A 25,303-nucleotide genomic window follows, 5' to 3' on the forward strand; every position below is an offset into this window, starting at 1 on the left:
AAGCGCCATGTGACGGCTGTTGTGTAAAGCCTTAACCCAATCATTGTCATTTTAATGCATGATAGCAATTCGTTGCACTGAAAAAGTGAGTCATATTTTCCCTGACTTTTTCTCAATATCTCGTAGCTAACCTATTATTCAGCACCAAGTTTCTCTTGTCACCACCACTTTCGGAAGAAATTATCTTTCTTTGTACCAGAATGGAAATAACATGAACTCAATCATTCAACTTTAATTTTACATGCGTGTATAGATCTATACCACCTAAGTTATACTATATATAGTAATTTCCCTCGTAATATATCTGCCGGATCTCACTGGGGAAATCTGGCGCATATTTTTATGACGAACAGATCATTGGCAATGTTTGGATGATCCAAATCAAGGGAGCTAAATGCACCTTCTCCACCATCCATCCAACGCAATATCATTACTTTGTGCACGTTCGTCAATTTGACCTACATTTCCCGACGAGCTATTCGCTCATGAATGAGAGCAACAACAGTTTTATTCTACCTTTACTTGGAATGAAAGATTCTGTAGAGCAATTGTTTGTTGAAGTGGAAAACAAGTTAAAACGACCTACAAGTCACCCTCTAAATATTAATCATGTCATACTTCCAGAACCTACTTGGTTCACACCACCCCGAGGTGATACAGTCTTGTCAAGAATACCAAAGTCCCATGATTTCAATAGTGATGAATATTTCGATTCGAATGATAAACATGAATCAAAGAATACATCATATAACGAAGCCGATGAATATGGATTCGTGAGAAGAGGGGGACGATGGCTCAACATAATCACAAGAGATTATTAGGAGGAACATCCTTTCTTCACTTAGTTCATTATTTCCATTATTATCAAAAATAAAATATATATTATCTGCTTTATGATTTCTCTATTGAGCTCATTATTCTGAGCCTAGTTACTTCAATAACGCATGTAAAATTAGTTTTGGAATCAACATGAAAGAACGTGGCTATACCCGATTCATATGTATGACAATCTTGAGGCTGTATTCCCTTCGGAAAATTTTATTAGGTTTATGATGTTGCTTTTGTTTGCCTTCGATTTTTGTTCATTTTTGAAATCCGTGTGAAATTTTAAGTACATTACTTGTTTTTTTATTTACGTTCTTTCTTCAGTAGTCTTTTGGATGCATTCTATGCCAAACTATATCAAGAGCCAAGTCCGCTCTTAATAGTGCATCATGATCCAATAAGGCGCTTAATATTCTCCCTAGAACTATCCCAGTTCTTTATATAAATATCCATAGTTTTTTCTCATAGACCATCATACGTTTTTTAATTAATTTATTTTTTTCGTCCATAATAAAGTGGTATCCAAGTTCTAACAGTATCACTTTTGGTTTACTTTAATTTTGTTCTCCATGCAAAACAGATATAAACTCCTCCCCAGTTTGTACCATCCTCAACATATATGGTCGAATTGGTACAGCCACCAACAAATACAGCTTCTTTCGTGATCTACTAGACACGGACAACATACATCAGATATTACATAACCCTGTGAAAAATATTTTTATTATGGGAGATTTCAAATAGATAACCAAATCAATGCCAGCTATTTCTCAAACAACTATTTGTCATTAGCACTTGTTGATTTTGTCAACAAATTTTTCGCCATGGTGTCAAGACATTCTTTGATGATGAAGGGTTTGAAACAAAGCGTTCGAAATGTCTCATCCTAGTGATGAAAGTTTTAAAGGAAATCTATGGAGACACTAGACTGCAAAGACTTGATTGTATTCTGCGCGATCTCAATACGGATAATAATGTAATAGCGGCGGAAGAAAAGCCAACTTTGAAAGGCGTGAAAGTTGAAGTCAAAAAAGGAGGATTGTTGAAAAAGAACACATAGTATCTTTGATCTAATCAAGTTAAAAGTCATGTACTCATGAAGAACTAGAATCTATGTCCTGTCAGTGGCAAGGCACCAAGTTGACTGTTTACGAATCTTGTTAAACTACGTGAAAGGTTCCTTCCGAGTGCCAGTCTCCGTAAATCATTTCCCTATATTCTCCAAACTGTTAATGGCAGCAATGTCATTAAAGCGTGTGGTCAAACTCAGCTATGCCATGGTGTATCACATACCAGTTTATCCATGTCATCAAGGTCTCATATAATCATTTATATAGCCAGTCATTATGCTAATGTCTCAACAATATAATACGGAACATTCATAAGTAAAGATTATCGAGTGATAAAAATACCAGTGTAATATATATGTTAAATAAAGGATTATCGTATATTTGATTGAAATTGTTGTCTTACAGACATCGGATATTACATGCCGAATTCACTTTAATTTTGGAAAAAAAATACAAACAGGAAATTAAGAACTTGGTTTTCAATGATGACCCCTTCAATGAAATGAGATTTGTAAGCAACAGCACCGATTGTGACAATGAAGAAGGTCAAAATAATGAAGAAAAGAGTGAGAATAATATTGACGACTTTGTTGGCCAAAGTGAAAAACTTGAAGTTGGGTGAGGAAGGCTTGAAAAAAAAATTTGTATTATTAAGTCATCTATAATCCACGAACCTTTACTATTAGTAAAAGAATCCCCAAATGGCCCCATACTTACATAATATGCAAGAGATCTTTAACATGGCAATTGTCTATCATTGTTTCAATAGTAGAGTTTACGCTCATTAACATATTATATCATCATCTCTTTTTAGACTTATGTCTAAAAAGAATGAGGGTATACAGCATTAGGAAATATTGGTCGGTTTATTGGCCATTTTTATGTCTTTTATGATCTTGGTTTAGGATCTGTATCAAACTTCGTGATCTGGATTGGTGCAGATATAAAAGAATACATATAGTCCCTGGAATATTACCACTTGTACACTTTCTGAGACAGGGCCGCATTTTCAGTATTAACAGAAGAATCTAATTTAGAAACGTCGCCTGTAATGACTTTGGTCCAGCCTGTAATTTTACGCTCACACTCGTTATGAGAAATAGCATAGGAATATCCGAAATTGTTGTTTCCTTCCTTTTTCAATGATTTCAAAAGGTTGAAATAAAATGGTCTGAGTAGCTTTGAGAGCTAGTCGACTGATTATTATATCGCTTTATAACTTTCGTCTAATGTAAATGTAATTCAATTTTTTTGAAGAAATATCATGAGTAATGACTTATTAACCTTTCAACATTGTTTATAATATCCCTTTTGACAAGTCTTTGCACCATTCACTTGATATTATTGCTCACCAAACTATAAATGAATCTGGTATAAAACATGCCTTATTCTAAAAATTAATGTATTTTTTTAAACAACGTCTTAGGGTCATAATCAGATACGACAATGCAATTAAATACTTTCCCGGCTACACTCTTTTTTATCAAGTAGATTTTTCACAACTCAGACAAGTGAGCTTTTCATAATTTAAGCGGCTCACAACGGCCCGCTACCAATCCGATCCCGATATGCTTTATTCGGCGGTCTTTTAAAATACGCACCTTTGCCTGTGACAAAAGATAATTGAATTGTAGAAGACACGGGAAACTAAATGTTTGTATCATCTTTAAAGATATACACGCTGTGCTCTTCAAATATAAAATATTCCAAAACAAACAAGTTCACTGAAAGAAAGAAAAAAAATGTACTGAGTAATTATAATTGAATTAAGAATAGGCAAAAGACATGGTGGATTGATAAATCAACCCAAAGAGCGCTTCTGTGGCACGTTTTTATACCATTTTCTTTTTTAGCAGAGCGAATGGAAATTAGATGTGACATGAGTAGTCACCAGTAAACTTAATTAGACAGACACACTTCAGTCTTGTTTTTAAAAATACTTCTTTTGAAACGATATTACTTTTTTTTTTTTTTTTTTTTTTTTTGTAAAGATTTGTAGATACTAGTAAACTTAGTCATCATGGGTTTTAGTCAAAGTGCTTGTGTGTTTTTTAATCATAATATTTTGATGAATTTCCTTGTAGATTATCCTATTTAACACCAAATAATGCATACAACGTATCTTTTTTTTCAAGAAAAAAAAGCACGACATTAATTTTCAAGATTGTGCAATACGTTTTTTTATTTAAAAAAACACAAGCAGGGAACTGTTCTTTTTTTCTTGCGACATTATTTTCGCAAAAGGTGTAAAAAAAAAAAGGTATATTAGCATTTAATGATAAATCTTTGAAACTTAGCACGTCTATACTGTAACCTGGGGGGGGGGGCTCGAATGTGTGCCTGTGTATATTTTTTAATCCACTCGATAACCGAGTGGTAAAACTTTACCCTATTATTTCTTTATTACTTCTCTTTCGTGGGAGTTTTCTTATTGAAGAAGAAACGGTTTTATTGTCATGTTCTCATTGCTCACGGTTTTTACTTTGTGATGCAATTAGATGAAAAGATAACCCGCTTAAGAGAATTGAATAGGTAAATGAAATTGCTCCAACAAAGTGTGTTGTAGATTCATATTGATGATGGATATTATGTACTTCACATTTCTGGTGACGTACTTCTGTCGATACACTAATATGTTTAGTAGTTCAAGGGGTAAAAGCTTAAAAAAAATACAAATCCTTGAACCAATAGAAGGCTAAGATATTACTTTAATAAACGAATTGATGGCAATTCATGCAATCGATATGGGTTGCCTGAGTTGTCTATAGCGATTTGATCGGCGTGCCATAAGTGACATGCTACTGCATATTAAGACACCGGCAAATAGCTTAGTAATCAAATAGCTCTTAGTCTTATTAATGTACTTAATACTGAATCAAGTTGTTTGACTCTGTATCACTGAAGAGAGAAACAACAAACAACAAACAACAAGACAATGTTGTACACTTTTGTTTGAGTTGATTAGATAATCAAACAACAGAGCATATTGTTATTTCACATCAAATATAGCCATCTTTTCTTTTTAATAAAAAATAAAAAGCTGCTGTTTTTGGGATTTGCTATCACTTGACGATGTGAGTACGAAGAGAGACTACTTTGTTATAAGTGATGGGCTTATATAACCCAACAGATGTACGAAAAGTCTAAATACTCCCAAGGTTACCGATAGGTGTAATCGATTTAAATGTTAAAGTGTTAAAAAGATAACGAGACACGTTACCTTCAGTCTGCAGTGGCGACAATAAAAGATGCCTTTTTCATAGCAACCTCTTCCTTTCAGAAGTTTGAAAAATGTGCTCTAGACATATTATGTGAGTTTTTTTTTCTTCCATTGAGCAACCACAAAACGATGTACTCGGTGACCCGCAAAAGCGCGTAAATTGAGTTGAAAGGCCATATCAGCAGATCTTGTGTGTCCTCCGAAGTTTTTCCATACAGACATTAGGGTAAAATCTAGGTAGACAATGGTTTATTACATCATGTTGCGTTTTAAAGATGGTGTTTGATAGCGCCCTAGGCACAACAGTAATGTATTTACTGTAAGTGGTATGAGATAGTTTGTCAACTCAGAGTACCATATCAACGATAGCCCAAACAAGTAGTTAGGGGATAGACAATGAAAACGAGGAACTATTCGTTAGTTAATACATGTATCTCCTGACTTTCAAAGCAGTAATGTTTATATTTTGATCTTCATCCAAAATCCGGTAGCTCAAAATATGCCTGTAGAGTCTTGTGGAAGTAGAAGAAAACAAAGATAAACTGTGTGCATAATTTCATAAGCAGGTCACTTGTTAAGAGGGCTGTCTTCAGTTTGTTAAAGTACAATGTCGAATGTCATTCACAATGAAGCACCTTCATTAGATTCCAGCTGACACATTTTAGGTTTTCTAGGACGAGCAGCTTGTTTTACATGCATGTGTATACAAAGGAAGGCGCATTTGGATTAATAAGGGATCAGCCCTTAAGGCTGTATTAATGATGTCAACGGTTAAACCATTATAAATCCTATTGTTCTAAAATAAAAAAACGCAGTACCTTTTTTTTATTTCGTGTATTACTAAGCCAAAAAAAAAAAAAAAGGTTCTGATCCCACTGTGAAAAAAAAAAAAAAAAATACAAATAAAAATACAACATTCTCATATTTGCGATAATATTAATTATTCTTTAGAAACGTACATCAATTGTTTAATAGGTAATTCAAGGAAAAAAAAAATCAAATGTTTGATTATTCATATGACAAAAAGGGGGATGACAGAGTTGTCCCTTCTTACGTTAACAACGGTAATAATTTTTTTTTTGGATTTCTAAGCCAAATTTTCATCGGCCCGCTTAAAATTATCCTTAACCACAGATTGGTTAATCCCCAAAAAGAAAAAAAAAATTGATTAGAAATTCGCTGAATCATGCAAGGCGCGGCAATAGAATTTAGTATATATATCATTCATATTATATTTTCGTCCTTTCTTTTCACTTCTATATCTTTTTTTTTATCACTTGAAAATGAAAGTCGAGAAACATCGCAAAACCAATCATTTCGTACCTTGTCCGTATCGAAAACAGCAGCTGGAGTCGAATCATCCCGAAAAGCTGACTAAACCTCAAACCTTTGGATATAATCAAGCCTGCGCTTTATTATTAGCTATCGAATTAAATCGACGTACACGACTAAGCAAAAAATGTTTAGGTAAACACTCACTGTATCTTGTTGCTGTTGTATTTACTGATAAACAAATAAAAAAAAAATTAAAAAAATAGCACATTTAGCGTTATTTGTATCTCAAGCTTGGGAAGATAAACCCTGCCAAGAAAAGATCCAGCAATTATATTATATGATGAACAACTTGTTGGATACGACAACCATGGATACGACAGAACCATTTGAGACTTCACTTCAAAAGTTTTGTGAAAGTCCAGTGTCGACACCCACGATTTGCCCTAGCGTTACATTATTAATTGCAATCAGTTACGTCGAACGATTAAATAAGGTAAAAAAAGAATGTTTGAACTCCCGGCTCATTTTTTAACGCACCCTTTCACAGAGATATCGTGATTTAAAAGGAACTCCAGGATGTGGATTCAGAATGATTATGGTGGCATTCATCATGGCTTCCAAATACATTCATGATAGCCTTCGTTTAATTATATATACCAGTAATCGAAATATAACACCCAACATGATTTCTACACCCATTACACCACCCACCTCTCCCAAAATTCCAATAACTTCTACCACCTCTGTCATTCAAAGTATCACCAACGCTCTTTCTATCAACAATACGCTTGTTGAGAAAAATGACGATCCATCATCAAATATGGTAACACCTGCGTCATCTCCTCCTCTGGAAAAGATAGCACCCAAGGACAATGAACGAAATTTAAGAATAGCCAGAATGGAGCAGGAATTCTTATTCTTTTTAAACTATGACTTGTCTGTACAAGACCCTTCACTTCTTGTGTTATGGGCACAGAGCTATCAAGTGCCAGAAAAATCCCCAGAATCCGAACAACCATATACCTCTGCTGACGATGGAGATGATGAAATGGATGACGAAGATAATTAATCATACCCGCCACTCACATTGATATCACTTCATCTCTCCAAACTCTACACATTCATCGATACTTTTTCTTTTAAATACATATCATATAATAAAATATCCCCCCACACCCAAAATTAAAAAACTAATCTTTTATCCATCAATGCTTGTTGCTTCCATCTCGGCCAATTCTTTTGTGAACAACTACATTGATTCTTTCATTTGTAATGTATGCAAAAAGAGGAAGAAGAAAAAAGAAAGTGGTCTGGAATGCGGCAAGTTAAAATATCTAAAACGGGTTTTGTAGGGCTGTGACTCGTTCAAGAAACTCCCAATCTCGCCACCTTATATATTTTTTTGTTGTTTACCTATAACATAAACCTTTTTCTTCCCCCTTGTTTCAGTCATTAGAAGAAATGAAGATTTTTAGTGCAGCTGCTATACTCTCCTTGGCTTCAGCCGTTATGGCTTTTGAAGCTACCGCACCTTGTCTCATGTGGTCCCCGAGAAAGTAAAAATATAGAACCGCGCCCTTTATTATCTTTAGTCTCCTGTACTGACTTTCTTCCAAAATAGCTATATTGAAGCTCAAGTAAACACCGCTAAGCAGTTAGTCATTAGCAAGTCAGATGCCAATGACTTCATCATGTCCTCCTTATCCCCTGATATCTGTTCCGCCAAGCTCATTGCTTTAGTCAACCAACCCGAGGTAAAAAAAAAGAGAGGGAAAGAAAAAAGTCGTACATGACACGTCATTAAAAGTCTCATTTATAGATTCACAAAGGTGACTTTTCACGTTCTGGTTATGAGGATGCTTTCACTCACTTGAAGGTAGTGTTTCAGACTTCGCGCCTTTTTTTTTCATTGCTGAATTTGGGTATTGAATTACTTTCATCTAGGAACAAAACGAGAAGGCTCAATCTCGTTCTCAAATCGGATACGTTGCTGAAGGTGTTGATATCCAAAAGATTGCAAAGGATATTGCCAGCAAATGTGATTCTTCCATTGCTATTTTAGACGCTTCAAGTAAGCTTTATTGATTTTTTATCGCGTCATACCCTTTTTTATTTTATTTTGGCTGACCTTACCCTTTTCTTTTCTTCTTGTAGCTGTTACTTCTGACGATTTAGTTGAACAAGATACACCCATTGTTGCTGTTGTATATCTTCCCGCCGCAAATGATAATGTTGAAACTCTCAAGGCAAACGGTAAAACAAAAAAAGAGGGAGAGAGAGAGAGAATTGTAAATAGAGTATATCATGTATTTAACAGTAGATATTTAGATGATTTATTGGGCAAATTGATTCATGCTGTTGAAGAAAAGGTTGAGAATGATTATGTTGTTATTTACACTTCCAGCGATGCCAAGGTAAGCAAAATACAATGAAAGTGTAAAGTAGTAGATGCTGACTGGGATATACTTAGAAGGCATCCACCCACACCTTGCATCGTCGTGCCCCTCAACCTGTCAAGAACTTGCCTATTTTTGCAAAGTACCAATTATTCACACCTGGTGTATTTATGGTTCTTGGTGTTGTATTCCTCCTCTTGTTGATTGCAGGCACTGGCATCACTTGGTTAGTTGGTATTCAAACTCCTGTTCGTTTTGAAGCAAAGCAAAAGAAGAACTAACTTTCATATCCCCCTTTGAAATAAATAATAATAAATAAAAAAAATTATTTTATTGTTGATCTATTAAACGAATGGTTGATATGAATGCACTATGGTATAAGCCAACTTCAGTAAATTTAGCTACACTGACAACGGAGGTATCACAACTGGTTACAGCTAAACCAGCATATACATCACGAGCTAAAACAAATGGTATCGTTACCAAAGTCTCCCAACCATCTATATTTGCATCTACATGTTGAATTTGAGCCTCAAACATATCGTTCTCCTTTTGTCGGATCAGACGTAATCGATAAGGTGGTGAAGCTCTCATTTTCTTGATCAATTTGGTCGTTTGAAAGTTACCATATCGAACCTGAACAAAGATCCCCTCTGCTGGTGAAATACCAAGCATGATTAAAGGTGACCCGTGACCTAAATGTTCTCGAATCATGATACCAGCCTTGGCACATTTGGCAAAGGCTGAATGTGACCTGACTGTCGCTTCAATAATACCTTGCTCCGAAAACGGTTGGTAGACAAAACGGAAGGCATCTCGGTCATTGTCAATGTCGGCTCCCGATCCCCATAAAGTAAACGTACTGGCGGAATCGGCGGAAACGGTACCCGGTAAACCAACTCGACTCTCTTGTCCGACATCAATAGTTTGCCATTCTCCCGGTAAGTTGGGATTAGGTGGTGGTCCTGGCAACGGATCCCGAGGATGACTTAACTTAATTTGTAAGAGAGGAGCTAGCTTTTTGGCTAGTAATTCATGACCTGCGTCGTTCAAGTGTTTCTAAAATAAAAGAGTTTAGTTATATTAGATTTTAGGGTGGGGGCGGGGTAATATATTAAACTTTACAGGGTCATTGTAATAATTAGATCCATATCTCAGCCAAGCGGTGGTATCAATAAAATAAATATGTTGGTCTCCGCCATGTGTCATATCAATGACGGATTGTTGAGAAGGTCGAAACATATCACCAAGCGGTTCTGACAATATAAAAATAGGTGCTGTTTCATATAGCGTTTTACGAATTCTAGTTAAAAATCGGTTTAGACTCTCTCTGTATTCATTAGAAGAATAGTCGGTCTGATCGTCATTGGCTCCCAACAAAATAACAACACTCCATGGTGTTTCATTACTTTGAATGGTTCGGTCGAAATATCTATTTTCGATTCCTTTGACGAGTGTAGCGTTTCTATAAGCTACTTGTGCATGTTCTAAACCCAAAAGTTTACTTGTAAGCCAAGCAAAACTTGTGAATAAGGTACGACTAGAGTCAATGCCCAACGTCAAGTCATGTCCAACATATTCAACAAGTGGATTCACTGCTTCGGGTGGAACTGTGCTAGCTGTGTCGTCAAGTATAATATACGACAGACAAATCGACAGCTGAGAAGGGTCTACATTGGTGGCAATGACGACAAGTTCATGTGGACCATCGTCTACTAATCCTTGGGGTACCAAGTCTAACGGTGTTGTAGTCGAGATATTGATAAACTGAAACTCCTCCTTGTTGATCGTGACTAGAAGCGAAGTAGGCTGACTGAGTTGTAGTTTAATATATCGAGTCTGTTGTAAAGTCACTTTAAAGTAAGCACCTGGCCATCCACTTTGAATATCTCGAGAAGTGTTATGCCAACGCCCAACATATTGAATATTTGGATCTCGATAAGAGATTTCTTTATTGCCTAAAGCTATATTTGCAAACGTATAACACAGTAAAAGTGCATATATCAACTTCATTTTTTTTTTTTAAATATCTTAAAAAACAGAAAAAGGGACAATGGATAGGCGAGGGAGGGTTTTGAGTAAATATTTTAGAGTAAAAAAAAAATCTCGGCCAATAAATTTGCTTGTTGCTAATTATGGATCGCTGGACAATAAAGGGAAAATGATGTCGGGAACAAATCTTCAGCCACTGCATATGTGCTCCCATTGTTCTTTCCTTACATGCTTCCGTTGTCAGCGTATTCTGTAATCTATAAAATAGCCTATCATAAGAGCCCATTTTATTAGTCTGATTAAACCTAGTACCTGTGTATGTGTGTGTCCTGAATCTACACACCCGTATAATATTTCGGATCTTTAAAGCTTGAATTTTTTTTTATATGGAGAGGTATTTTTTATTTTCTATGGCCCTTTATTTTCATTAAATAGATGTAAAAATCAAAAAAAAAAAAAAAAAAAAAAAAAGCTTGGAGTCTAAACCACGATGGTGGAATAGACTTGGTAGTAGCGTTAGATTTTAGGGATATGATGAATAATTATAGACAAGCGCTCGGCTGCCCTTCCAGGTTGTTAAGACATAGATTAAAATGTTCTTTTACAGGCGATGATGATTCACCAAAAAGATGATTGGCTCTATGCATTTTAATGAAAGCAGTATTTTTTTCTGTAGGAATGGGTATTGATAGAGTAAGCCACGATGCAGATAAAGTTATATTCGGCAAGCTTTTTTCTATCTGATAAATATTTAAACTCCTTTTTTTTTTAAAGATTGTAAAGTTTCCCATGAATCAAGGTTATGTTTCAGTCACAACACGAAATCATAACAACTCTTATATGTATACATATATAAAAAAGAACACACATCGTAAAATAGAAAAACCGAAAAACATATTGTTGATTCTTACATGCTAAAAAATTTAATGATGAAAATAAAAATACCTAATTGTGTCGTCTCTTCTTTTCTTTATGACAATCATACTCATGTGATGATTCATACTTAGGTAGTCTAAATAATTTAGAGAATTAATAAAAATGTTGTTACAGACAAGCGAAATATAAAAACTTACTTGGCGGGGTTTACTGGCAAAGGATAGGAATAGAAGTAATCGTGATTAAGAGCTTCTAAAGCTGTTAATCGTTTCTTGGGATCAAGTACCAGCAGCTTGTCCATTAAGTCGGCAGCGAAATATCCAAAGCTGGTGTAATCAGCTCGGACATGTCGTGCGCTTGTTTGGAACTTAACTTTCTTAGCATCTGGTAACTTATCCCAGTTGGGCATGTTTCTCTGATTAGGCGATCCACATAAGCTAAATATTCTTTTCAATTGATCGAAGTCGTCTTGGCCTCGTAAAATAGGCATCGACTTCATAAGCTCGCCGAACACACATCCAATGCCCCACATGTCGATTGCACTAGTGTATCGTCTCTCCCCAAGAAATAATTCTGGTGGTCGATACCATCTAGTTACAACCGTTTTGGTATATTCCTTGCTATCATCTTCCATACCACGAGCAAGACCGAAATCTGCAATCTGTAAGACACCATCATTGCTGATTAAGAGGTTGGCAGCTATAAAAAAGGTAATTATGTCAGCAAACTTTGCCACCAAGTGCTATGTCCTTTGTCTTTTGTTAATACAATTTACCTTTCATGTCGCGATGAAGGATACCGTTCTTTCATAGAAAAAGATAACGTCAGTAATATGATCTTTCACGGTTTTCTATAAACTTTACATGATGCAGATATGCGGTTCCTTCCAATAATTGCTTCATATACGTCTTAATTTGCGATTCGGTTAATCGTACGTTTGGGTTATTCAATAAACCTGACAAATCGTGATCCATATAAGGGAACACCATATAAATATTCCCCTTTTCTACAAAAAAGAAACAGGTTTTGCTTGTATATTTAGGTACAAAAGTAAAGTTAAACATACCTCTATCGACCAAAACATCTCGTAATGGAACAATATTTTCATGGCTTAATTGTTTAAGAATTTTAATTTCACGTATAGTCGTGATGGGTATCTAATAAAGTGAGACCGACTCTTATATAATTTATTGTTAAATTTATTGATACTTACCCCTTCTGTTTTGTCGTGTATTAAAACTTTTTTCAAAGCAACCAAGTCATTACTTTGTTTCTCTCTCGCCTTATAAACCTCTCTGTAATATGGTTAAATGTACGTCAGCTTTCACAATCAAGATTGACAGGGAATAATAAAAGCTTACCCAAAGGTACCTTCTCCAAGCTTATCCAAGAATTCATAATCTGTTATTCTTGGAGGGTCCTTGAATCGTGTTTGATTCGTAGCTTGTGATGGTCTGCACGCTGGTCTGGAGGATGCTGCGCCATTCTTAGCTGGGGAAGACATGCTTGAAGTTGAGCCTTCATAACTTTTATTTAAATTATTTTGGCTTTTGTCAGCTTTGGTGTCGTTGTACGTTCGTTTCATTTGTCACGGTTGTAAAAAGGATTTTTTTGACGCGAACTTGTAAAAAAGAAAATCAAAACAAAGCTTAAAAAAAAAATTATTAAATCACCAAACAAAAAGCAGTCACATTCGTTGGTTTCCAATGACACTAGAAAATAGGAATCGCATGCTGTGAAAGAGGGAAATAACATCGTTACAAGGATAAACTAAGCCATCTCGGTTGACTATTACTCCTCATCGAATTATAAAATTAGGGATTTTAATCCCCCTACAAGAGGCAGGTACAGTCAATCTGCGAAATAGTGATCAAATATTAACACCTTGCGGTATAGAAATTGATTCGCACAGTTCTTCAAGGAAAAGCCGATTAGTGGATAGATCTATTAATTTTCTCTTTCTTCCTTGAAGATAGTACCGAGTTTCTGCAATTACGTCTGATGAAGATTACACTACTTATACAATCTGGAGACAATACATGGTCGAGTAAATAATTTCATAAAGGACGGAGACTAAAATCTACTACTTGGTACTATAGTTACTGCTGCGCCCTCCATAACAACGAGAGAATATTTGTCTGTCTATATTCCGGTGCCCTACACCCGCATGCTTTCTTAAAAAGCGCTTCACTTTTGGTTATTTTAAACTGAGGCTCAAATATATGACATACTGACATAAATCGGCTTTTTTATATCAATGAAACCCCTTTTTACTATACACAACTATATTTATCAAAGTAGCGTAATATTAGATGTCCTGGTAGTTCCAAAAACTTGGAAACAAAAATATCAAATATAAACGATTATAAAAAATAGCTGCTCATCCGACATTTTAATTTCCGTTAGTTCAACCTTCATGGGCTCGTTTTGATCTGTAGTAGTAAATAAAAGTTTAAACGAGTCATTACAAGTATACCATATATTTGTTACGATGATTTCGCATGCTGATGTAAGGGAAAAGCCAAGGTATTCGATTCTATGATGTGACTACACGCACCTTGTTTGTCTAGTTTTATACCTGAATTGGACTACTGGTTGAAGATTTTTCCAGTCTGAAGAAGATGCTGTGTTTTATTTGGTTGGGGGATTTTTGTGTATCCAAAGACCTTATAATCACCCTCCAATATCTTGGTGTATTTTAACAAGATAGTCAATTTAAGCAATGGAAGTTAGGTTGACAACATACAAGTAAATTATGCTGTGTCAATTCTAGTACACCCTTTGTACATACACGTACGATAGTCATAGCATTACACTATCTTCTTTCAAGAGACTGAGTAGTATGAATGTAATTACTTGAGAGAAACTTACTTAAAGAATGTGACGGCGGATTTTTTTTTATAACTGTAACAACTGCTAGATATTTATTATTTACAAAAGAGGGGTGTGTGTGTGGGGGGGGGGGAGGATAGCACTATAATTTCATTATTCCCTTTAAAGATGGTACATTTCATTCCACCCAAGCTCAAGAGAACCGGTGTATCCACCTTCATCGAGATCTAGTCCAACATCGTGAGTTAGGTAAGTATTAGTACATGATGACACATCGGATGGTGTGGGTAAGATTTCATCCTCATCTGTCAAGTCCTCCTCCATCATTGTGATATCTTCTACCATAGGCGATGGTGTTCTTTCGCTAGTAATATTGGCTCTATTTGCTGTGGCATTGGCAGATAATTTGAAATTAGGTTTGTAATCGGGTGATGCATATGTTATCCCAGGCATATTTTGTTGCTGATGTATCAAATTACTTGATAATGGGTGAATAAATTGAAAGCGTTTTGTAGATGGAAACTATCATATTGTAACATTAGTCAACTTTTAAGGTCCCTTCCATTTCACATACAACTACTGTACTTCTGTATTATCATTCTCAAACTTGCGCTTTGTTGCTGTGAAATCATTACTGTTTATTAAAACTGCATCATTTTGTGTTGCAGTAACAGTAGTAGTGTTGGCTGCAAAATCATGTTTAATTAACCCGATTAAACATATCACATTGTTTCGATGACTTACTAAAGTAATTCATTGATATTTTCTATATCGACAACTCAAAAAAAAAAAAAAAAAATTGAGCGCGTGATTAAAAGCGAAAAGAGAGAGAGAAGAAAAAATGTGGAGAAACCCAAAGCTTATAATAATAAAAAAAAAAACGGACTGTCAATAAAAAAGTCACTCACTAAACCATGGTTGACGAAAATAAGCCAATCATCAGCCAAACATGAGAGTCAATAATATCATGAATAGGAGATAAAACGTCAAAAAAAAAGTCACTGCGAGCTATTTACGGCATTGTAAACGGCGTTTACAATCAATTGTAATTGATTGAGAACCTTTTTTTTTTTTGGCATCGGCAATGAATTCTAGATATCGGATAGGGCTGATGTGTGTACAACTGAATGATCTGCAGCCATCGGAAATTCAGAAGGCTGGCCAAACGGATACCCGCAGCGTTTCATTACTCCTTTTTTTTTATATACTTGTCTTTATTGGAATACTTTTTTAATTAAAGATACTAACGATAATCAAACAGGCTCGTGTAGCCTATCGTAAAGTGAGTACACCTTTCTTTCTTTTTTTTTCTTTGTATTAGTAGCAATATTTAGTGTAGAAGAGTTAAAAACAATCTTATTGTGTCATTCATTTAACCATATTGTTGCTTTTGTGATACCATATCATGGCGAAATTACTAATTAAAGCCACGGCGCTCTCACGAATATAGAAGTGCCTATTTCTAATGAAACAAATATTGTTTTCACGAATAACACAACTAGTAACTTTTTGCATTGAGAAAATCTGCTTGTATCAAAACTGACTGTGCTATTGAGGCTCAGCGTACATGTTTAAAAAAAGAAACAACCAAAAAAAAAAAATCCGATTTAATTGTTCTGTAAAGTAGTGCATCAATGCATTGACTCTTCATGGGGGATTCACCAGCAGATATTTTAAGCTGTATAGAAGGAGTGATCCGTACACGCCATATGTAAGAGATAAACATACCCCTCTTTTGTCTGTTTAAATTAGCCAATCGGGTCTATATTTTGGCTAACCCATACTAAACTATTGGCCAACACTCAAAGGACCCTCCCCACCCTAGATTTTTTTTTCCTAAATGAATAAAACAAAAACAATTTTGAAACCGTACTTACGAAAGTTTATATTACAAACACACCCAGATTTTTTCCATAACGATTCATGCAAGAAGAAAGTAAATGCAGCTTCCTTACAAAAACTTTACAATGTGCTTCAACCTGATCAAGATCAAGCCATGACATCCTGTCAGTTGGAATTCTACATTAAACAACAGCAGAATAAAAAGAAGGAGCAACCAAAGGCCATTGCCAGGTTCGACCCCAAGGATTCTGAATGGATCAAAACGAGTGCCTTTCTTGGCCTCTGCAAACAAGTTGACATTTCCATATTACAGTCAGACATGGACATGGTGCAAGACATGATTTCAAAGGAGGCAAACAAGCATAAACCCAAGAATCAATACAAGTCGTTGACAAGAGAATTTGCAGAACGCCTTTATAAACAACACAATGAAGAGAAACCCACAACCATCGAATGGAAAGCGAGCCAGATATTGGGTCATAAACTTGTCATGTTTGATCCACAAGTCAATAAGAAAGCATTCTCGAATACATTTTCACAATATTTACCTCACTTACAGCCAGAAAATTGGTGGGGGAAGGTCCCCTTGATGGTGATATCTCCTAGTTCAGTATTACCGTCAAGAGAATTAACACAAGGCATCCTAGTCGTTAAAAGTGATATGGACTTGAAAGGTAAGGTTGAAGCACAAACATGAGAATCTCTTATTAATGTTGTTTTTTTTAGACTTGAAAAACTACATCAACACACACTTAGAAAGCGTGATAAAAAACCAACCTTAAATAAATTTGATGGGATCCCATCATGTCAGTTTATTTTTTTATATTTTGTGGTGGATTTAAGGGAAAGGGTTTTCCTCTTCAAACAAACAAGTGGGGGGTTTTTTTTCTGGCTGTCTCTCTCTCCCTCCCTCTCTATCTCTCTCTCTTTTTTCTGTCAGAGTTAATCGGCAAGAGATTTTATAGCAGTCATTTCGATGGGAAAAGATAACCAGCATACACAGGCCAACCTTAGACAGGCCCTAGTGGCAGGTGCATTAGCTGGAATAGCTGTTGATTCAGTGTTATTTCCATTAGGTGTGTGATTGCAATGTTTTAAAACCTCATTTTCAAAAACCCTTTGGAATTTACGCCATTAAATAGATACTATTAAAACACGCTTACAATCACAAGCTGGTTTTGTGGTTTCTGGAGGTTTTCGAGGCGTGTACTCTGGATTGTTGTCTGCATTCATTGGAAGTGCTCCTAATGGTAGATATATGTATACATATAAAAGACTTGTTGGCATATATATTAAATTTCTATACTGTTAGCGTCCTTGTTTTTTGTTACATACGAAGCCATGAAAAGGTTACTAGGTGCCTCCACAGATGGATCGGTTCAATCACCGTTTATATATATGACAGCAGCCTCCTGCGGTGAAATTGTACGAAAGAATTTTAATGTGTGTTTTTGCTGCATGTATTTAATTATCCTTCCTCTTTCACATAGTCTGCTTGTACTGTACGCGTGCCAACAGAAGTCATTAAGCAGCGTATGCAAATCAAACAATTTAATACAACACTGGGAGCCGTTTCCAGCGTCCTTAGAACAGAAGGTATATTGGGATTTTACAGAGGATTTTTACCTACAGTAGCTCGAGAAATCCCATTTACATGTATACAGTTCCCCTTATACGAATACTTTAAAAGCAGATATAGAAGGTACAAGGGTGCCAGAGTAGAACCATATGAGGCAGCATTGATGGGATCTTTAGCAGGTGGCATTGGAGCTGCCATTACAACTCCTTTAGACGTCTGTAAGACTAGGATTATGCTGTCATCAAAGGTAATTCACTAAACTTTTTAGGGTGATTTTAATGACTGACTCCTCCTCTATTAGACCGACACAAAAACCAAACCATACACTGGCATTGTTTCCACCATGAAGAGAATTGTGGCAGAAGAAGGACCCAAGAAACTGTTGGCAGGGATTGGACCACGGGTGATGTGGATATCTATTGGTGGAAGTATATTTTTGGGTGTGTACGAAAAAGCTGTAAAGACATGTACACAGTTACAATTATTGGACCGATAGACTTATAAAAAAGAAGAAAAATGTGTACATATTAAAAAATGCTAGTTTAAAATTTTTATTTATCATGGTTTTTTTTTTTTTTGCTGAATGTGTGTGTTTGTGTGTTTGAGTGTGTGTGTGTGTATACAGAATTTATTACGGGTTATAATAAAAATAATCTAAGAGGCTAATTGAACAAATTTACGTTTCTTTTCGTCGTCGGTGGGTTTACTGTCCGCGCTGTCGTCAAGGAAATCCGAAGTATTCCTTGCTTTCCAATCACGTTGAAGGTATGTCAATGCTGCTCTGTTATAACCCATAATATCTTTTTGACGTTGTAATTGAGCACGAAGGTGGAATCGAATAGAATCAAGCATAGGGCGCATCATACGATTGGCGACAATTTGATTATGATGAGTTTTCACAACAGAGAAAAGAACACGAGACACCAAAATAATATTCCAGTTCTATGTATACATATAATGTTAGATATCTTGATATCCTACTCTTTGTTTACAACTATTTACCTTCTTAGCCCAGCTCTCAATGTAAGAAAACAGTGACATAACCTTTGAGAAGGGTAAAATCATCAAGGCTTCCTCAATATCGTTAGCCTTGATCTTCTTGAGAACATCCAAAACATATCTATCAGGTTCAATATCACCCATTGCCATTAAAATAGGATGACGTTGAGGAGGTTGACCAGGTAAACCACGCTCCTTTGCATTTTCATAGGCTGCCCAACCATTCTTTTCCTCATCACCAATATCCATAGCTTCAATAAGACGTTCACCGGCCTTTAATGTGTCCATTGTTTGTTTACCAGCAGCATCCACTTCACCATCGTCAACATTTGTCTTTTCCATTTGACTCACTAATGTATGTTCGTATAACTCTTCAAGTTCTTTTTCGCGCTCTTCTTCCAAAAATAATTGCTCGTCAGTCTTCTCCCACACACGCATGGATCTATCGTGAGAACCTGTCACCACAAAAGAACCATGCTTGGAAACAGCAAGAGCCCAAACTTCTCCATGATGACCTTCCAACTTCATGATATTTTCAAATTTATCACCATCCCAGTATTTCACAGTCTTATCCTTACTGACAGTAAAGAAATAATGTGTACCCCAAACAAATTGAACTGCCATGACACTTTCTTGATGTGCAAAGAGAGATTTATGACAATCACCAAAATCAAGACCCCAGAGTTTGACGTTTTTATCAGCAGAACAGGTGGCAATCAACATATTATCGGAAGAGATATCCATGGATAAAACGGGTAACTTGTGACCATAAAGAGAGAGGAAAAATTTCAGTGTATCGTGATAAAAGACCTTGACAGTCGAATCCAAAAGAGAGACAGCCAGTAAGTTTTGATCGGGACTGTATCGAACACAAAGCACTTCATCAGACATCTTGAGAGTTCTCATATGAATAAATGTCAATCTTTTAGCAGGGCTATTCTTATCCTGCACCATATCGAAATCCCAAAACTTGACATCTTTATCAGCACTACCGGTACAGAAACCACGTTTATCAGGACGCACTTGAAGGGAGTAGATAGCACCATCATGGGCTTTCACAGATTCAACAAGAGATGAGGAGCCCACATCATAAAGTTCTAATTCACCTGTCTTGGTACCAACGATAATATGCTTATTACCCGGTAAAAATGCACTACAAAGAGCAAATCCACACTCAATGGAACGAATACAGGATCGTGTCTTCATGTTCCAAATCTTCAATAAATTACTTGACGCAGAAGCTAATAATTCATCATCGGAACTCAAAGCTAAACTACGGATATCGGATCGATGGCCGGGACCATCGATAGAATAGAGACGTGATGGTTCATGGGATTCTTCTGTCTTCTTTTCGGCTGTGATTGGAATAGTGAAAGCTTCAATTGTGTTGTTACTCAAGGAAGTAACGATTTGAATCTGACCAGCCTTTTCGACATCGACGACAGGAGCAAAATCAAAACTACGCACTTTAGCGGGTGTACGTACTAAAGCTTCAGTGACAAATTCATCTTCAGCTTCAATTTCATCACTGATATCGGTCTCGGCCTTTCCCTTCTCTCTTGCTCTCTTCTTTCTACGTTGAATCTTTTTACGAATTTGTTCATGATCACGCATCTTGAAAAGTTCGACTGATTTATCACTGGCTTGTACACCTAAATATTTACCAGAGGGGTGGAATTTGATGGTGACAATACGATCGCGTGATTGACGAGGAATTTGTCCATAGACATTGATGGCTCTCTGTAAAGTGGCAGGTGTAGTGATATCCACTTGCATATTATCATCGCTTGTCTTTTCCTTTTCACCAAGGGCTTCGAGAGAAAGACCCAATATTTTCCAATCAATCTTCCAAGCTTTTAATTGTGCTTCAGCACCACCGGAAATGATAATTTTCTGATCTTTTGAAACAGCAAAAGACCAAACTTCACTACGATGTCCAACAAGGGTCTCACGACAGTATTGAGCTGATAAATCCCATAATTTGATCAAGGTATCCTTGGAAGAAGATAAAACATAACCTTCTGTTGAAACACCCACATCGTTCTCTTCCATCTGCTTGGTGTTTAAAAAGGCCAAACAAGTAATTTGATCTTTGTGGCCCTTCAATCTATATAAACCGGATTCAGAGATAATATCCCAAATAATAAGGTCGGTGTCTTTGGATCCAGATGCAAGTCGTGTACCGTCTGAATCATATGCTAATGCAGTGACTGCAGCACGATGACCACTTAAAGTGACAGTTGAGGTGGATGATTTAATGTTCCAAATACGAATCGTACCGTCTCCATAACTAATAATAAGCATGTCAATATTGATTTCTTTTTAAGATATACACAAGAAGCTTTACCCGACAGCATAATCCTTCTTGTTGGGACTGGCTGCAATACAAGTAACTTCGGACTTATTGCCTGATTCTCTCCATTTGCCGACCTAATTTTTACTGTTTGTTAGGCTCGCTGTTTCGAAATTGACGAAAATATAGTTACCTCGACACCCTTCTTGAGATCCCAGAGAATGACTTCTTCGAGTGCAGGTGCAATGGCGATTTTTCCAGTAGGATCATATACAATGTTTGCAGTACTTGAGGCAATGATACCAAAAGTAGCTTGGGCTTCATAACGAAGATATGCTTTAACCATTTTTCTTTTCTTTACTCTCGCTCTCTCTTTTCTACGGTATAGAAGAAGAAGAAAAAAAAGGGTCTTTGTAAAAAAAAGAAAAAAAAAGCTTGTCAAATTTAAAGTGTGACCCTCAAAAAACTTTGGTGGCTTGTTTTATCCCGCGCACGCGCACACGGCCTCCCCTTATTTGTTGTGGGAGTTTTCAACTCAGTGTGAGATAGTAAGGGGGGGTGTATAGCCTGGCCTGACTACACACATTCTCTCCCCCCCTTTTAATTACAAACAGATGCCTCTTACTAAACCTCCACCACCAGCACCCAAGCCTGAATTCGATGAGCCTTCCACACCCAAAGATTTCAATAAAAAGTTCAAGTCCAAGGAAACAACCAAATACATGAATCCCTGTGCTGTGGAGGAAAAAGAAAGTATGAAGTGTCTTGACGAGAATAATTATGACAAAAGACAGTGCGATTATTATTTTATGCAATACAAGGAGTGTAAAAAGCAATGGGTAAGCTACAGTTTTCCCTTTAATGAACACACACTGAAACAACTCTCTCTTTTTTTTTTTCGTGACGCTGAAACATTTTTTTAGATGGAAAATAGGCGTACACTTCGTAGAGCTGGACAGCTTTAATTTATGCATAAATTCTTCAACACTGCTAATAAAATGAACAATTGTATCTTTTTTTTTGAATTTTGCGCAAGGAGACATGTCCTAGGCGAAAAAAGGTGGGGAGTGGTAGTTTTTATTTTATTTTTTTTAAAATAAGTGAACGATTGGAGAGATTTAATCGAAAAGACCTGTCATAAATAAATGGGGTTAGACACATTGTCACTTACAATTTTGTTGATTCATAAAAAAAAACTTACCGAAACCCATATCGTCATCAGACTCTTCCTTCTCCTCAACCTTCTCTTCTTCAGCGGGAGCATCGGAAGAGGCAGCGGCAGCACCAGAAGAGGCAGCGGGACCGGAACCGGGAGCACCAACGTTCATGAGAAGGGCCTTAAGGTCTTGACCGGCAAGGGCCTTGGCGTAGAGGGAGAACCAGATAGGTTCAACTTCAATACCGGCAGCGGCAACAAGGGTTTGGAGCTTGTCAGCCTACGAATTATAACAGCTTATTTAGCATTTTAAATTCTTTCTTATTCTTCCCTTCAACACATCAACTTACGGTGATTTCGACATTGTCATCCTCGAGGATGAGAGCAGCGTAGACGACAGCGAGTTCAGCAGACATACTAATGAATTGGCGACAAAAAAAAATCAAAAAAAAAATTCAAATCATGTTAAAAATCATATTGGTCGCTTCTGTTGGGATGGATGGGGATGGATGCATTATGGGATATCATGTACGTACGCGCAAAATAGATGTAATAGAGGAGGGTTCAATCGATAGCTGCTTGATTTCGTCTATTTGATGAGGGTTCGCCCCCTACAAGAGACAAGTCACACTTTCTCCCCACATTAAGTCCGACAACTTTTTTTTTTTTTTTTTTTTGACTGACAGTTTTTATGCGTCAAAACAATTTTTGATGGCTAACATAAAAATGTTGAAATTATCTCAGAACATTTTTTAATTCTAAAGATGTGGGATGAAAGTGTAGCACGCTTGGATGACTTTATGGATAAAAACTAGCTTTTAGGTAAAGAGGTTTGACACTGACTGCGTACCTGCATTAAGGTTATGCCTTCAGTCGGTGTCTAAAAGGAGTGATACATTTAAACAGTTCATCTTCAATAAATCAATTTATACAAATTAACAATGACCAATGTTTACATAAATACTTCTAAAAGACTTGCAAATTCTGGGGGAACTGAAAGCAAAATTTATCTTTTGAAAGTAGGGGTCATTTACTACTTACAGTAACTTGGGTTCGGTTCAAGTAGCCATAGGGACCATATTTAGCATGAAGCGTCTTGGCGCTCAAACTGGTATTTCTTTGAGAAGAAATAGTTTTTAAAGACCAATCAGTATGAATGATTACGTATCTCAACCTCTAAGTCGTGTTATCAGAAGAGATCCATTCCAAACAGTGGACCAGCTTTCAGAAGATCCCCGCTTCAAAAACAAGCAATTGCCAGGTGATGCCAAGAAGGAAGAGATTTAACTGCGAAAGAAGTTACAATTGCCTATTGCTAAAATAATAATATAACGGCTTCGAGGCACTCATCATTGCAAGAGCGTAGATGGCGTTTATCTGGAGTCATTAATAAAAAGTTAAAAGCATGATCCTCACGTTCATGACCATCGAAGTAGATCATTTTTTTGTTTTTCTGTATGAATGTATCCTTATTCATACAAGTACTTGCTTAGTGGTTCAGGAACATAAGTATCGGCAACACCCAAAAAGGATTGAACAACAACATCAATAAATTCTTAGTAGCTGATATAAGTGTTTCTTAAAATTATTCGCTAAAAACTAAGTATTACTCATACTAATGCAAAAAGATAGTTTGAGCTTTAAAAGTTTTTTTAGTAGCCAGTTGGAAATAGACTCATTCAATATTGTTGCTTTCTATGTCGAGAGACAAGTATTGTTCGAAAATAAAGAGAGTATGCTGCACACGTATCAACAAACTGAGTGTATCTTCGATTTTGTTAAATTAGTGCGAATAACTAAAATACTTTTGTTAAATGGAGATCCGTACGTGAAAAACGGGCATAAACCAACATAAAGCCATATCATGCTCAACTTACTTGTGTTGAATACCTAGCCGTTGATTTTAAAATAGTAAATCATGGATTGTACGTACGCAGCAAAAAAAAAAGTAAAATCACGCTACAGTTTTCAGTACTCCACTGCCTATAGATACTAGAAAGATCTTTCAATCTGTTGATTCTTACTATCTGAGAGAACCACCGCAAAAAAAATTATGAACATGAAGCAAGATAATTACAGATCACCGTACAGTGATGGAGATAATAAAAAACAAATTTGGAGGAACTAAATCTACCATAACCATTGTTGCTCGGATCTGCAGTTGCTGTCTCCCACCTTCCACCACAAATGAGTCCGCATATGAAGGTCAGCAACAAAGGTTTTATTTGAGCCGCCTACATGATTAACTTAGTTGTAGTTTTCTTTCAGTCCTTCTTTTTTTTAATATTGATATATATGCATTTGTCGCTCACTGTAGTCTTTGGTTTTATTTTATGATTGTCATTGTAAGAATTCGTTTTAAATATTATTTGTAAAAGATAACTATACATGTAGTTTTTGAGAAATATACAAGTAATATGTAAAGCAAATTGAATAGGTTGGTGACGATCAGTTCTCTTGACTTTGTGATATCAGAATCTAAATTATTGAGATCAACGTTGATTTTAACTATAATGAATATAACTTTTAACAGGGATAGTCAACAAAGTAAAAACGATCAAAAGTAAGGTAGGTTTACGTTTCTAATTCTTAGAACATTAACCTTACGTGACATTTGGTTATTTTCGAAGATTAAAATACATTTTATCACACAATATGACTTCTGTAGGCACTTAAAAATGGTCTTCCAAACTTTCATGTCATGTCTTCAATGTAAAACCTAATCCAGAGAGTATTTAAGCCAGACGTGAAGGTAGTTTATCTCGTTAACAAATTCATTAATGGCCATTTTCAAAATAGTTGACCGAAAATAAAAGGCGACAAGTATAATACATTAAATAAAACTAAGTTCGACAATATCTATGCGTAAATGCAAGTTTTATCAGCTATTGAATTGGTTTCTAGATAATGCATCAGCCCAAAAATTCCTATTTACCATCTTCTGCACA

The 25,303-nt window shown here is 36.1% G+C and overlaps 10 protein-coding genes across 10 annotated transcripts; 6 read left to right on the top strand and 4 right to left on the bottom strand.

The window, feature by feature from the left end:
• Window positions 1-241: 241 nt before the first annotated feature.
• EV154DRAFT_604482 (uncharacterized protein) lies at window positions 242-845 on the top strand (the record flags this gene model as incomplete). Its single annotated transcript, XM_051607400.1, has 2 exons — window positions 242-773; window positions 822-845. Exons 1-2 carry the CDS (start codon window positions 372-374, stop codon window positions 843-845), a joined length of 426 nt encoding a protein of 141 aa, XP_051455267.1. The 5' UTR covers window positions 242-371.
• A 5,303-nt stretch (window positions 846-6,148) lies between these two features.
• On the top strand, window positions 6,149-7,660 carry EV154DRAFT_516380 (uncharacterized protein). Its single transcript, XM_051602385.1, has 3 exons — window positions 6,149-6,582; window positions 6,654-6,883; window positions 6,938-7,660. Exons 1-3 carry the CDS (start codon window positions 6,399-6,401, stop codon window positions 7,457-7,459), a joined length of 936 nt encoding a protein of 311 aa, XP_051455268.1. The 5' UTR covers window positions 6,149-6,398; the 3' UTR covers window positions 7,460-7,660.
• An 84-nt stretch (window positions 7,661-7,744) lies between these two features.
• Window positions 7,745-9,135, top strand: EV154DRAFT_516384 (vacuolar ATP synthase subunit S1-domain-containing protein). Its single transcript, XM_051602386.1, has 7 exons — window positions 7,745-7,946; window positions 8,012-8,144; window positions 8,210-8,266; window positions 8,335-8,461; window positions 8,545-8,643; window positions 8,719-8,804; window positions 8,861-9,135. The coding sequence occupies exons 1-7, from the start codon at window positions 7,852-7,854 to the stop codon at window positions 9,065-9,067; spliced, it is 804 nt and encodes a 267-aa protein (XP_051455269.1). The 5' UTR covers window positions 7,745-7,851; the 3' UTR covers window positions 9,068-9,135.
• EV154DRAFT_447192 (uncharacterized protein) lies at window positions 9,096-10,816 on the bottom strand. Its single transcript, XM_051597126.1, has 2 exons — window positions 9,912-10,816; window positions 9,096-9,845 (listed from the first exon to the last, which is right to left on the bottom strand). The coding sequence occupies exons 1-2, from the start codon at window positions 10,797-10,799 to the stop codon at window positions 9,117-9,119; spliced, it is 1,617 nt and encodes a 538-aa protein (XP_051455270.1). The 5' UTR covers window positions 10,800-10,816; the 3' UTR covers window positions 9,096-9,116.
• An 860-nt stretch (window positions 10,817-11,676) lies between these two features.
• EV154DRAFT_468244 (kinase-like domain-containing protein) lies at window positions 11,677-13,241 on the bottom strand (the record flags this gene model as incomplete). The annotated part of the gene is made up of 7 exons (XM_051597794.1): window positions 11,677-11,790; window positions 11,852-12,353; window positions 12,430-12,457; window positions 12,518-12,660; window positions 12,721-12,811; window positions 12,868-12,949; window positions 13,016-13,241. Coding segments are annotated over 7 exons (1,139 nt in total), but the record flags the coding sequence as incomplete, so codon positions are not given.
• A 2,606-nt stretch (window positions 13,242-15,847) lies between these two features.
• Window positions 15,848-17,207, top strand: EV154DRAFT_295490 (uncharacterized protein). The gene is made up of 2 exons (XM_051594825.1): window positions 15,848-17,002; window positions 17,055-17,207. Exons 1-2 carry the CDS (start codon window positions 16,327-16,329, stop codon window positions 17,108-17,110), a joined length of 732 nt encoding a protein of 243 aa, XP_051455272.1. The 5' UTR covers window positions 15,848-16,326; the 3' UTR covers window positions 17,111-17,207.
• On the top strand, window positions 17,112-18,465 carry EV154DRAFT_295473 (mitochondrial carrier domain-containing protein). Its single transcript, XM_051594824.1, has 5 exons — window positions 17,112-17,404; window positions 17,471-17,578; window positions 17,641-17,753; window positions 17,819-18,154; window positions 18,209-18,465. The coding sequence occupies exons 1-5, from the start codon at window positions 17,305-17,307 to the stop codon at window positions 18,401-18,403; spliced, it is 852 nt and encodes a 283-aa protein (XP_051455273.1). The 5' UTR covers window positions 17,112-17,304; the 3' UTR covers window positions 18,404-18,465.
• Window positions 18,466-18,489: 24 nt separating this feature from the next.
• Window positions 18,490-21,596, bottom strand: EV154DRAFT_604489 (WD40-repeat-containing domain protein). Its single transcript, XM_051607401.1, has 4 exons — window positions 21,393-21,596; window positions 21,254-21,336; window positions 18,910-21,196; window positions 18,490-18,849 (listed from the first exon to the last, which is right to left on the bottom strand). The coding sequence occupies exons 1-4, from the start codon at window positions 21,543-21,545 to the stop codon at window positions 18,562-18,564; spliced, it is 2,811 nt and encodes a 936-aa protein (XP_051455274.1). The 5' UTR covers window positions 21,546-21,596; the 3' UTR covers window positions 18,490-18,561.
• A 129-nt stretch (window positions 21,597-21,725) lies between these two features.
• Window positions 21,726-22,328, top strand: EV154DRAFT_516403 (uncharacterized protein). Its single transcript, XM_051602387.1, has 2 exons — window positions 21,726-22,038; window positions 22,123-22,328. The coding sequence occupies exons 1-2, from the start codon at window positions 21,814-21,816 to the stop codon at window positions 22,162-22,164; spliced, it is 267 nt and encodes an 88-aa protein (XP_051455275.1). The 5' UTR covers window positions 21,726-21,813; the 3' UTR covers window positions 22,165-22,328.
• On the bottom strand, window positions 22,282-22,911 carry EV154DRAFT_516404 (60S acidic ribosomal protein P1). The gene is made up of 4 exons (XM_051602388.1): window positions 22,892-22,911; window positions 22,706-22,772; window positions 22,401-22,635; window positions 22,282-22,331 (listed from the first exon to the last, which is right to left on the bottom strand). The coding sequence occupies exons 2-4, from the start codon at window positions 22,769-22,771 to the stop codon at window positions 22,318-22,320; spliced, it is 315 nt and encodes a 104-aa protein (XP_051455276.1). The 5' UTR covers window position 22,772; window positions 22,892-22,911; the 3' UTR covers window positions 22,282-22,317.
• Between the last annotated feature and the right edge of the window lie 2,392 nt (window positions 22,912-25,303).

Source organism: Mucor mucedo (genome assembly GCF_025094135.1).
Source record: "Mucor mucedo strain NRRL 3635 chromosome Unknown EV154scaffold_79, whole genome shotgun sequence".
NCBI classification, from domain to species: Eukaryota; Fungi; Mucoromycota; class Mucoromycetes; order Mucorales; family Mucoraceae; genus Mucor; species Mucor mucedo.